The following is a 14,208-nucleotide window of genomic DNA, read 5'->3' as shown; positions in this document are numbered from 1 at the left end:
GGCAAGAGGGCTCAACTTTTTCAAACATAGTAGAACCATGACAAGAATGCTGGAAGAATATATATTGTAAAAGAGCAAGTCAGAAGATGGAACAGAGAAGGAAATAAATAGAACAGGGGAGGAAGATGAATTAAAAATAAAGCAAAATATATTAAAGGCTTTTAAAGTGGCAGGATTGAAAAGATCTGCTGAAAACATGCCAGCCCTCATTTTTCATTTCATGCACAGAGAAACCTGTTTTTGTTCAACAAAACAAATTTGCCTACTCTTGTTTGCACAGGTGTAATGAAAACTTTTGTCTTGCAGTAGGGAGGGAGGTGGGAAGGTAGTTGAAAAAATTTGGTCAATAGGGAGATCTGGAAAGAAAATAAGCTTGTGTATGTCATTGTGCATGTGTGTGTGGTATATACTTATGCTTGATTCCAAAGTGCATAGAGGCCAGGGAAACTGCTCTGAGGGTGAGATTGTTTTCTTTGAATAAACTCTGAGAGATTAAAATACTGGGTTAGAAAGCAAAAATGTTTGCTTAAAGTATCTTTCTTTATAAGTACAATCTAATTTAGACCACAGTGACATGATTAATTAGCCTATCTGCTTGGCACATTTTTGCCCTAGAATCAGATCACCTCCTCCATCCCCCTTGATTAAAACTGCTCCAGGGCTTCTTGCACCTGGAATAAAATTCACACTCCCTGGAAGAGCCCTTCTCCATCAGCTCAGGCTCCCAATACTTCTCATTCTCACCTTGGGGCCATTGTCTGTCTATTTCCAGCACTTCAAAGAACTCTTTCTCATACTCATGCCTCATGTCCTTTAATTATTGATAGAATGTTACCTTCTTAATGAGACCAACCTTGACTGATGTAAGTTGCATCACACCCCTGCTTCCATACTTCTCAATTCCCTTTACTTAGAGCAGTTATTATCTTCTAACACTGGGGTCTCCAACCCAGTACCAACTCATGGCCTGTTAGGAACTGAGACACCCACTAGGAGGTGACCAACGGACAAGCATTACCACCTGAACTTTGCCTCCTGTTAGATCAGTGGCAGCATTCGGTTCTCATAGGAATGTGAACTGCACATGCCAGGGATCTAGGATGTGTGCTCCTTATGAGAATCTAATGCCTGATGATCTGAGATGGAACAGTTTCATCCCCAAACCATCCCTCCCACTGTTTGTGAAAAAATAGTCTCCCACAAACCCGGTTCCTGGTGCCAAAAAGTTTGGGATCCTGGGTTAAAAGGTTAGGATCTAACACATTATGATTTTTTTCCATGATTATGGTTTATCTGTGTCTTCCCTATTGAATGTTTCATGAGAGCTGGAACTTTTGCCTGTTTATATCAAGAAGGCCTAGTGCCTAGAGCATGCCCGACATATAGAAGACACTTCATAAATAAGTGAACAAGAGAATAGTCACCTCCTCAAAGAGGGCTCTTCAGTCTAAAGTAGCATCTTCCATTCCTTCCCACAGTCATTGTCTGTTACTTTGGCTTTCATTTCATCAGTAGCTTTGATCTCTCTATGAAACCATCTTCATTTACCTAAAATGAAAGCTTCATGAGAGCAGAGACCTTGCCATCTGTTCCTTTCTCTATACTTCCAAATGAGGTCAACACCTAGGAACTTGGAATATTTTCTTTTTCACACACTTATGCTGAGTTTGTTTTTTGTATGAAGATTTGTTAAATTCCTCTTCAGAAAGGCTATCTTAATTTTCACTACCATTAGCAGTGCCTAGGATCGTCTTTCACCATGCCCAAAACCTAATATGTCAATTTAATAGGGAGTTTTCCTTTAAAAATAATCATTAATGAAGATAATTTCTTTTTTGCTTTTGTTTTTATTTAAGACATTGGCTCCCTAGGTTGCCCAGGCTGGCCTTGAATTCCTGAGCTCAAAAGATTCTCCTAGCTCAGCTTCCCAAATACCTGGCATGTGCTACTGTGTACAGCTTGTTTTTTAAAAACTTGCCATTATCTTTTATTTTTAAAATTTGAGTATTCTTCTTTTTATTGTTTTATATACAAATATATTTTTCCTTTATCACATTTTTTCTTAATGCTTATTTAATGTTGTCATTACATTTATCCTTAATGCTTTCCTTTGTCATTAATTTGTTCTTAATGCTTATTCTTAGTATTGTCATTTGCCTTTGTGTTATGTTAATATAAAATTTTTAATTTATTTGTTTAAATCTATCCATACATGTCTTTGATCTTTGAATTTTATCTTGTTGCTTTCATGCTTAAAAATTCAGTCTCCATTCTGAGGTCAGAATCTGTAATTTAAAAAAAACTTTTTAAATCATGCTGAAATATATTTTCTCATATGGTAAAGTGACTCTATACCTGCTTCCTTTAAAAAAAAAATAAGTTTTTTTTCCCAGTTGATAGCACTACTTCTATAATATCCTATATTCATATACAGAGAGACCCAGTTTCTGGGGAAACTTGACTTTATCATTATTGCCTATTGAAAACCATGCTTGACTTCATTGTAGATTAATTGAGGAAGCCCTATAATTTTCCAACCTAAGATTTCTTTAATTTTAGAAATAGTTTGAACCGTGTGGAATTGCTGTGTTCCTTCAGATTATAGCTAGCAGAACAGCAAGACTGTAATGGAAATACTATCCTTTACTTAAGTTGTATAGCATTCTTCACTGTAAAATGCTGTTTCTCCCTGTTAAAGGTAGAAATTCATTTAAAAGTTACATTCACTTCTATTTGCTACAAATAAATATTAGGTCATTCTTCACATAGTATTTCACCACCATATACTTTAAAATGCCAACGAATGCTTTTTCTTTTCTCTTTCTTGGCTCTAATCCCCTCCCTCCTTTCATCCCTACAAATATTTGTGAAATACCTACTATGGGCTGGGGACTGAGTAATCTTGGTTCTGAGGATCCATTAATGAAAAAAATAAAATTTTCTGCCCTTCTCAAGCTTATATTCTAGCAGGGAAAAGATACATAAAAAGTTAAATCTATGCATCTTAGATGGAAGAACTAAAGAGAAAAAAATGAAGTGGGAAAGGAGAAAAGAAGTACCTCAGATATAGGTGCCACATAGTGGTATGTAGTACAATCAGCAGATATCTTTCTGAGCAGGTGACGTTTAAATGAATATTACAAAATGATATTGAATTATTCTTAATGTAGAAGAGTTTGATCCTAAGAAACTCACAGGTTCTTTCTACACATGCTTAATCATCCCTCTGAATCATTTTAGAATTATGATTATAATTTTCCCCTCTATCTTTGACTTAGGTTCTCAAAGCAATCAATAGAAGACTGACTATAGGGAAATAATAAATTTTCAGGTACACATTTTTTCCAGCATAGATCTTCATGGTGAGGTATTTTTAATAAGTAGGTTACTTTTCTAGGAGAAAAAGGGCACAACGGTCATTTTAAAGATAAAATAATTTACTACCTACTGTCCTTCAGGAAGTGCTGTAACATAGTAGATTATGATGGATATCAGATACATGGACCCAAGGTGAAGATCCTAGCTTCCCACCCTGCTAGTTTGTGACTTTGAGTGAGTCACTTCACTTGTGTTCTGGAGTCCTGTTTCCTCATTTACAGAATAGAATCAATTCCTAACTTGTGGGTTAAATTAAGTGCTCTGCCTAAAATATAGAAACTGCTCTAAAACTTGCATTCTTATTTTTCACTAGAGTTTACCTTTTTAACCTAGGTGGATTATGTGGGAGAAGACTTTACCCAATGACTTTCACGAGTCCTGGACCACTGGTGAGGGTAACATTGCATTCCCTTGTACAAGGTGCATTTGGCATAAGCTGTATTGTCTTCAAAGTCCTAGGTATTTGGTTATTTTATAAACTTGTAAAGGTTAAAAAAAAAATATTACTGTATTTAGGACTATTTTAAATGCATACAGCATTTTGAAAGAAATTATGTTTCTGTGGGGAAATAAGTATATGTTTGAAAGCAAAATCTATTTAAGTCACCTAATATTTGATGAGGTTCAAAAGGGAAACTAACTGCTCAATGGATAACTTGATTGAATTGTATGATTTCTGAAAATGGCCAAGATAACGTTGGTTGCAAGATAACTTTTGACTGTGGTTGCGATTTTTTACCACAAGGAATGTTTTCTGCAGCAGTAATTCTTGTGGCTCAGAAGATTTGAGTTCTGAATCTTACCTGGCTGCTTAGAATTTTCTTTGTAGTGATATCATAAGAGATTAGGGTAAGTTTTGAAAACCACACAAATATTAGATTCTAGCACTGTAAGTGTAAATGATGTAATTCAGAGTTGTCAGATTGAACTCTGGAACATGTAATTAGTTAAGATTTTTTTTTATTCTTGATGTAGAAAACTGAAAGCTAGTTTTCCACCTTGATACCTAAAAGCATTGCTGATATTTTTCTAGACCTGCGTATACTGCACATTTGGAAAAAGTTAAATGAGTAATAAAATATTTTTATCATATGAAAATTTTCTCTTGGAAGAATATATTAAGAATGCTGCCTTCAGATGGAATTAGGCAGTTAACAGGTATTCTCTATAGTTGTTCCCTATAATCTTTCATAGAACCAAGGCTATGTCAGAGATCATTCTGGGAGATGTGCTTGTTCCCTACATCTTTTGAATATTTAAGATGGAGGGACTTTTCAGTGAAACGAACCACCTCCCAATAATTACTTGCTTTCCTAGGACAATTCGAGAATAGAGCTGCTTATTTGATCTGAAAAGGCTATAGGAAGCCTGTTTAAAAATTGGTTTTAGTGGAGGACGATCCAATATGGCTGAAAGGAACAGCTCGGGAGTGCAGTTCCCAGCAAGAATAATGCAGAGGGTGACCACCCACCACATTTCCAAACAAATTTTCACTGCCCACAGACCAGGAGATTCCCGAGCCAGAAAGTGCCACATGTTTTCAGCATAGCACTTTCAGCTGATGCCAGCTTGGTGCACAGAAACTCACACAAATCTGGGCAGCTGTTTCACCTGGCGCCTGGAACACCTGGGAGACAGAGCCTCCCATTCAACTGAAAGGGAGGGGGTAGAGACAGGGAGCCAGGCAATCTGGTTCAGCACGTACCACCCCAACAAAACAAGCAATCTGAAACGCTCTGGATTAAGAGTTTCCTGGCAAGCTCAGCTGGACCCAGGACAGTCCAGCTCAGTGCGGGGAAAGGCAACCACCCCTACTGAGGCAGTTCACACAGCAGCTGGGCAGACCCTGCGACAGCTCAGCAACACCTCTGCTGGCAGACTAACTGGACTACTCCATGCGGGGCAGGGCATCTATGAAAAAAGGCAGCAGCATGATAGGAACTTATAAATAAAGCCAACCTTCCTAGGAAAGAGCACTGGGAAAAGAGGTGGTTATGAGTTCCACTGCAGCAGACTTAAAAGCACCTGCCCAGTGTCTCTGCACAGAATGATGGAGCTCCCAGCACAGCACTTGAGCTCCTATAAGGGACAGACTGTCTCCTAAAGCAGCCCCCTGACCCCCATATACCCAAAGGGACACCTCATAAAGGAGAGCTCAGGCCAACATCTGGCAGGTACCCCTCTGGGACAAAGATAACCGAAGAAGAAACTGACAGCAACCCTTACTGTTCTGCAGCTCGCATGGGTGATCCCCAGGTAAGCAGGGTCTGGAGTGGACCTCTAGCAGTCCTGCAGCAGAGGGGCCTGTTAGAAGGAAAACTAAGAAACAGAAAGAAATAACTTCATCATCAACAAAAAGGACGTCCAATCAGAGACCGCATTTGAAAGTCACCAACTACCAAGACCACAGGTAGATAAAGCCACTAAGATGGGAAGAAACTAGTGCAAAAAGGATGAAAACATCAAAAATCAGAAGGCCTCTCCTCCTCCAAGGGATCACAACTCCTCACCAGCTAGGGATCAAAGATGGATGGAGAATGAATCTGATGAATTGACAGAAACAAGCTTCAGAAAGTGGGTAATAACAAACTTCTCAGAGCTAAAAAACATGTGCTAACCCAATGCAAAGAAACTAAGAACCTAGAAAAAAGGTTAGATGAGATGCTAACTAGAATAAACAGCTTAGAGAAAAATATAAATGACTTGATGGAGCTGAAAAATACAGCATGAGAACTTCAAGAAGCATACACAAGTTTCAATAGCCAAATTGACCAAGCAGAAGAAAGGATATCAGAGTTTGAAGATCAACTCAATGAAATAAAACAAGGCAAGAATAGAGAAAAAAGTGTGAAAAGAAAGGAACAACGTCTCCAAGAAATATGGGATTATGTGTAAAGACCTAATCTACGTTTGGCAGGTGTACCTGAATGTGATGGAGAGAATGAATCCAAGCTGGAAAACACTCTTCAGGATATTATCCAGGAGAACTTCCCAGCCTAGCAAGCCATGCCACCATTCAAGTCCAGGAAATACAGAGAACACCACAAAGATATTTCTCAACAAGAGCAACCCCAAGGCACATAATCATCAGATTCACCAGGGTTGAAATGAAGGAAAAAATGCTAAGGGCAGCCAGAGAGAAAGGTCAGTTACCCACAAACAGAAGCCCATCAGACTTCACAGTTGATCTCTCAGCAGAAACCCTACAAGTCAGAAGAGAGTGGGGGCCAATATTCAACATCATTACAGAAAAGGACTTTCAACCTAGAATTTCATATCCAGCCAAATAAGCCTCATAAGCAAAGGAGAAAGAAAATCCTTTATGGACAAGCAATTGCTGACAGATTTTGTCACCACCAGGCCTGCCTTACAAGAGCTCCTGAAAGAAGCACTAAACAAAGAAAGAAACAACCGGTACCAGCCACTACAAAAACATACCAAATGGTAAAGACCATCCACACAGTGAAAAAAATGTGTCAACCAACAGTCAAAACATCCAGCTAGCATCAAAAGGGCAGGATCAAAATCACACATAACAATATTAACCTTAAATGTAAATGGGCTAAATGCCCCAATCAAAGACACAGACTGGCAAATTGGATAAAAAGTCATGACCCATCACTGTGTTGTATCCAGGAAATCCATCTCATGTGCAAGGACACACATAGGCTCAAAATAAAGAGATGGAGGAAAATTTATCAACCAAATGGAGAGAAAAAAAAACAACAACAAAAAACAAACAGGGGTTACAATCCTAGTCTCTGATAAAATGGACTTTAAACCAACAAAGATCAAAAGAGACAAAGAAGGGCATTACATAATGGTAAAAGGATCAATTTATCAAGAAGAGCTAATGATCCTAAATATATACACACCCAATACAGGAGCACCTAGGTACATAAAGCAGGTTCTTAATGACCTAAAAAGAGACTTAGACTCCCAAACAATAACAGTGGGAGACTTTAACACTCCACTGTCAATATTAGACAGATCAACAAGACAGAAAATTAACAAGGATATCCAGGACTTGAACTCAGATCTGAACCAAGAGGACCTAATAGACATTGACAAAAATCTCCACCCCAAATCCACAGAATATACATTCTTAGCACCGCATCACACCTACTCTAAAATTGACCACATAATTGGAAGTAAATCACTCCTCAGCAAATGCAAAAGAATGGAAATCATAACAAACAGTCTCTCAGACCACAGGGCAATCAAATTAGAATTCAGAATTAAGAAACTAACTCAGAACCACACAGCTTTATGGAAACTGAACAACTGGCTCCTGAATGTCCACTGGATAAACAATGAAATGAAGGGAGAAATAAAGATGTCCTTTGCAACCAATGAGAACAAAGACAAAATCTCTGGGACACATTTAAAGCAGTGTCTAGAGGGAAATTTATAGCAATAAATGCCCACATGAGAAGCAAGGAAATGACACTATTGTCAAAATTGAAAGAGCTAGAGGAGCAAGATCAAAAAAAAACTCAAAAGCTAGCGTAAGACAAGAAATAACGAAGAGCAGAACTGAAGGAGATAGAGACACAAAAAACTCTTCAAAAAATCAAAAAATCCAGGAGCTGGTTTTTTGAAACAGTCAACAAAATGGACCACTAGCCAGATTAATAGAAAAGGGAGAAAATCGAATAGATGCAATAAAAATCAATAAAGGGGATATCACCACTGATTCCACAGAAATACAAACAACTCTATGCACATAAACCAGTAAACCTGGAAGAAAAGGATAAATTTCCTGGACACTTGCACCCTCCCAAGCCTAAACCAGGAAGAATTTGAAACCTTGAACAGACCAATAACAAGGGCTGAAGTTGAGGCAGCAATTAACAGCCTACCAACCAAAAAAAGTCTAGGTCCTGATGGGTTCACAGCTGAATTCTACCAGATGTACAAAGAGGAGCTGGTACAATTCCTTCTGAAACTATTCCAAACAATCCAAAAAGAGGGAGTCCTTCCCAAATCATTTTACGAGACCAGCATCATCCTGATACCAAAACCCAGCAGAGACTCAACAAAAAAAAAGAACTTCAGGCCAATATCCATGATGAACATAGACACAAAAATCCTCAATAAAATACTGGCAAATCAATTGCAACAGCACATCAAAAAGCTTATCCATCATGATGGATAAGCATCCTGGGGATGCAAGGCTGGTTCAACATATGCAAGTCTGTAAACATAATCTACCTCATAAACAGAACCAAAGATAAAAAACACATGATTATCTCAACAGATGCAGAGAAGGTCTTTGACAAAATTCAACAGCCCTTTATGCTAAAAACTCAATAAACTAGGTATCGAAGAAACATATCTCAAAACAATAAAAGCTATTTATAACAAATCTACAGCCAACATCATACTGAATGGGCAAAAACTGGAAGCATTCACTTTGAAATCTGGCACTAGACAAGGATGCCCTCTATCATCACTCCTATTCTATACCATATTGGAAGTTCTAGCCAGAGCAATTTGGCAAGAAAACAAAATAAGGGGTATTCAATTAGGAAAGGAGGAAGTCAAATTGTCTCTATTTGCAGATGACATGATTGTATATTTAGAAGACCATACCATCTCAGCCCAAAATCTCCTTAAACTGATAAGCAACTTCAGCAAAGTCTCAGGATACAAAATCAATGTGCAGAAACCACAAGCATTTCTATACACCAATAACAGACTAACAGAGAGCCAAATCATGAGCAAACTCCCATTCACACATTGCTATAAAAAGAATAAAATACCTAGGAATAAAACTAACAAAGGATGTAAAGGACCTATTCAAGGAGAACTACAAACCACTGCTCAAGGAAATAAGAGAGGACACAAACAGATGGAGAAACATTCCATGCTCATGGTTAGGAAGAATCAATATTGTGAAAATGGCCATAGTGCCCAAAGTAATTTGTAGATTCAATGCTATCCCCATCAAGCTACCAATGACCTTCTTCACAGAACAGGACAAAACCACCTTGAACTTCATATGGAACCAAAAGAGAGCTTGCATAGCCAAGACAATCCTAAGCAAAAAGAACAAAGTTGGAGGCATCATGCTACCTGATTTCAAACTATACTACAAGGCTATAGTAATCAAAACAACATAGTACTGGTACGAAAACAGAGATATAAACCAATGGAACAGAACAGAGGCCCTAGAGGCAATGCCACACATCTACAACCATCTGACCTTTGATAAACCTGAAAAAAACAAACAATGGGGAAACGATGCCCTGTTTAATAAATGGCATTGGGAAAACTGGCTAGCAGTGTGCAGAAAGCAGAAACTGGACCCCTTCCTAACACCTTACACTAAAATTAACTCCAGATGGATTAAAGACTTAAACATAAGACCTAACATCATAAACGTCCTAGAAGAAAACCTAGGCAAAACCATTCAGGACATAGGCATAGACAAGGACTTCATGACCAAAACACCAAAAGCATTGGCAACAAAAGCCAAATAGACAAATGGGACCTAATTAAACTCCAGAGCATCTATACAGCAAAAGAAACAATCATCAGAGTGAACCAGCAACCAACAGAATGGGAAAAAATTTTTGCAATCTACCCATCTCATAAAGGGCTAATATCCAGAATCTACAAAGAACTAAAACAGATTTACAAGAAAAAAAAAAAAAACATCCAAAAGTGGGAGGATATGAACAGATGCTTTTCAAAAGAAGACATATATAAAGGCAACATACATATGAAAAAACGCTCATCATCACTGATTATTAGAGTAATGCAAATCAACACCACATTGAGATACCACCTCATGCCAGTTAGAATGGTGATTAAAAAATCTGGAGACAACAGATCCTGGAGAGGATGTGGATAAATAGGAACACTTTTACACTGTTTGTGGGAGTGTAAACTAGTTCAACCACTGTTGAAGACAGTGTGATGCTTCCTCAAGGACCTAGAAATAGAAATTCCATTTGACCCAGCAATCCCATTACTGGGCATATACCCAAAGGATTATAAATCATTCTATTATAAAGACACATACACACGTATGTTCATAGCAGCACTATTTACCATAGCAAGGATCTTGAACCAACCCAAATGCCCATCTACGATAGACTAGACAAGGAAAATGTGGCACATACACACCATGGAATACTATGCAGCTATAAAAAATGATGAGTTTGTGTTCTTTGTAGGGACATGGATGAATCTGGAAACCATTTCTCAGCAAACTGACACGAGAACAGAAAATCAAACACTGCATGTTCTTGGTCATAGTGGGGTGATGAACAATGACAACACATGGGCAGAGGGAGGGGAGCATCACATACTGGGATCTGTTGGGGGTGCCAAGGGAGGGACTGCAGGGTGCATGGGGATGTCAGGGAGGGATAACATGGGGAGAAATGCCAGATGTAGGTAACGGGGGGATGGAGGCAGCAAACCACATCACCATGTGTGGACCTATGCAACAATCCTGCATGTTCTGCACATGTACCCCAGAACCTAAAGTACAATAAAAAAAAAAGAAAATGGGAAAAAAAAAAGTTTCTCAATTTTTCTGCTTCCTGTTCTTCTAGGTCCAAAAGACAGTAAAATAACCAGACTTCCCCAAAGTTCATACAGAGATCATTTGGTCACTTGTGAGAATGTTCTTCTGACTAAGCCAGGAGGGATTATGCAGATCCTAAGAAATTCTCACAGAACTACTATGAGGTAAGGAAGGAATGTTTATTACAATGGAAGAAGTGTGTGGAAAAAAATCAGTTGACTGACCTAAACATTTGATATTTGCTTAAAATATTATTCTTCACCTCTTTTCCATAAAAAATAGACTCTTAGGTAACCCCTCATCTATGGCCTTTAATATGGAAACAAAACAAAACAATGTAAGAATGTTCTTGTTGGTAAATTGTACTTTCTCAAATCTCTACAAAGAATGTTGGAGACTGATAAAATGTATGTAAAATATTTGGGCACATAGTAGATAATAAATGGTTTGTGGGAGTTAGGGGCAAATTCTGGCACATGTAGGTCCTTCAGATCTTATAAATGTTCAATTGGAATGCAAAACAATACATACATTTGGTCAACCTTTCACCAAAATGTACGAACTTTACAAATTTTGGCAAATTAGGTATTAGATATTTTAAAGTTGATATAATTTAAAGTACAAATCTTTTTCTCTCACAACCATAACAAAACCGACACAAAAGCTAACTCTCACTGAGAGTCAATAACATTGATACATCAATTTCTGAGCAAAATAACTAACAAAACATTCTGTCTGGAAATCATTTGACTTTGTTTCATCTGTGCCTTAGTTGCCAATGGAGATTAGTAGCACCTTTAAATCACGTCATTCAGCTTAATATTATCAACTACCCAATGAAGCTAACATCTTTGGTCTGTCACGGACATCTGCGTGTTTACAAAGGATTTGGACCAGGAAAAAAATTAATAGGTAACTAATTTCCCATGAAGCACTATGCTACTGATTTTTCTCTTATAAAACATGTTTGATTGTTTCATATTCAGTATGTGGCTCACATGTGACATATACTAGAGTCTTATCTGATGTTGAAATAGACTTACTGTTAAACTTTTGTCAGATTTAAAATTAAGATATAAAATCCTTTCAGTGGTTTAGTTAAAAACAAAATGCAACAATGTTTCTTATATAGATCACACCTAGATAAAATTTGCTCAGAAATACTAAAAATAAAGAATGAGTGAAGCAGTTTTAGACAAAAACAGAAGAAAATTAATACTATATATTAATAAGGCAAAATAATCACAGCAAAAGACATTACATGAGCTTATCAATTGCTGGTAGTTAGAAACCTGGTTACTGTGACTTAAACTCATAATTTTCAAAGAGAAACCCAGAGAAATGCAGATGCATTGCTAGTTCAACAATTGAACTCCACCAGCACTAAAGGTACTTTGGTTATTTTGGCTTTTCTTAATGGTTACATAATGGTTATTTCATCTCTCATCATCACATTGAAGGAAGAAGGGGAAAGGAGGGTTATCTCTATCAGGAAAACAAACATATTTCCAGGAATCCTGTAGCCTACTTAAATCTCTGGCCAGAATCGTCACATGGCCATGCCTGACCAGAGGGTGACTAGAGAGAAGGGAAATGGACAAGGATTTTGGGTGGTCAACCAACATTTCTGAACACCATGGGATATAGAAGTCCAGAGTTCTAGAATCTGATGGTCCTTGGTCCATATCTCAGTTCTACCATATACTAGTTCAGTGATTTTGGGAATTATCTCAAATCTTTCTAAGACTCAGTTTCTTCATTTGTGAGACAAGACACCCCACCACCATGCACACTATGGTCTATGAATTCCCAGTTTACTTAATCAAGGATACAAATGGGTAATGAAGTAAAAGCCCAGAGAAGGAGGATGATGGCTTTTTGCTGGCCTTTGCCTTCCTAAGGAGGATCCAGATACCAGTGTCATTCTCTATGCAGGTAGGGTTCTCTCAGTGTGGGCAAAAAAAGCCAACTGCTAAACAGCTGTCTTTTTTATTCAGATTTACAATACCATCCTAGAAGTAAGTGCACTAAGAATCTTTGTGTTTCTATCTAGGAGAATGTTGACGAGCACTGAGCTTTCTTGGTTCCTAAGCCAATTTAGCACCAAGAAGACCACAACTTCTTGTGGGGAGACTGCAGTATCTATGAAAATGATGTATACATCTACCTTTCTTGCCATACAGAACTGTTACCATGCACTGCCTCACGAGGTTGTTTTCAGAATTAAATAAGAGAAGACATGTTAATCTCTAAGAAATCAAGCTTGTGTTATATTTGGATTAGAAATATTTATTCTGATTCCTGTTCTTAAAATTGTGCTGCTTGGAGGAAAACTTTAGACTGTTTCCCTATTGCCTCTTCTGTGGGTGTCAGGGCACACAACGATTGGAAAAACAAAGAAATAAAGAAGAGGGCAGGGAAGGAAGAGTACATTAGCAATGTCAGTTATTATTTATAATGATAATCAACTACATATCTGTTCTTTACTTAGAATTAATTCATAAAATATACTATTTTCTATTTCCTTCTCCCCAAAAGTTTCATGACTATTTCAATTTCTCTAAATAAGGTTTATAAGCTCTGGGGTAGAAGGAAGAAAAAAATGTTTCTCTTCTACCCATCTATCCAGAGGAACAAATCCTGTGATCAGAAGTTTAGAACTTAGTCCAACCTCTCGGTAGGGGAGAGGGACTGCAAATTGACTTAATTGCCAATTGCCAATGATGTGATTGATCATGTCTATGTAATGAACCCCCCATAAAACCCCAAAAGGAGAGCATTCAGAGAGTTGGGTTTGTGAACACAGAGTGCGGGGAGGGTGGTGTACCCAGAAGGAACACTGAAACTCTGTGCCCAGCCTCTATATCTTGCCCTATATGGCTTTCATTTGACTGTTCCTGAATTATATCCTTTGTAATAATTTGGTGAACACAAGTGAAAGTGTTTCCCTGAATTTTGTGAGTTGTTTTAGTAAATTATCAAACCTGAAGAAGGGATCGTGGGAACCTCTGATTTATTGCCGGTCAGTCAGTAGCACATGTGACAACCTGGACTTGCAATTGGCATCTGAAGTGGGGAGTGAGGGCAGTCTGTGAAACTGAGCTCTTAACCTGTGCCGTTTGTGCTAACCCAAGGTAGATAATGTCAGAATGGAATTGAATTGTAAGATACCCAGGTGTTGTAGGGGAAGAAATCCCATACATCTTGGTGTCAGAGGTGAAGTACTGAGAGTAGCAGTAGTTGTAGTAGAGATAGATATTATTCCTTTAGTTACTGTAGAGAAGTTGCTT

The 14,208-nt window shown here is 37.9% G+C and overlaps 1 protein-coding gene and 1 long non-coding RNA gene across 3 annotated transcripts in view; one reads left to right on the top strand and one right to left on the bottom strand.

The window, feature by feature from the left end:
• Window positions 1–13,727, top strand: part of OVCH1 (ovochymase 1) — a 69,970-nt gene extending 56,243 nt beyond the window's left edge. Inside the window, 4 exon segments of the mRNA XM_064377399.1 lie at window positions 3,712–3,837; window positions 10,947–11,082; window positions 11,691–11,830; window positions 12,972–13,727. Coding sequence (XP_064233469.1) covers window positions 3,712–3,837; window positions 10,947–11,082; window positions 11,691–11,830; window positions 12,972–12,982 — 413 coding nt within the window. The 3' untranslated portion in view covers window positions 12,983–13,727.
• Window positions 1–14,208, bottom strand: part of LOC105732221 (uncharacterized) — a 110,691-nt gene that overhangs the window by 45,827 nt on the left and 50,656 nt on the right. For both annotated transcript variants that reach the window (XR_010343021.1, XR_001110935.2), the window contains exon 2: window positions 1,425–1,548. This is a non-coding gene — a long non-coding RNA (uncharacterized LOC105732221). The remainder of the gene's footprint in view (window positions 1–1,424; window positions 1,549–14,208) is intronic.

The sequence above is a fragment of the Aotus nancymaae genome, unplaced genomic scaffold (assembly GCF_030222135.1).
Source record: "Aotus nancymaae isolate 86718 unplaced genomic scaffold, 86718_ANA_hifiasm-v0.15.2.pri h1tg000016l, whole genome shotgun sequence".
Lineage (NCBI taxonomy): Eukaryota > Metazoa > Chordata > Mammalia > Primates > Aotidae > Aotus > Aotus nancymaae.
Note: the sequence above shows the minus strand (reverse complement) of the source record. Positions and strands in the feature narration are given on the sequence as shown.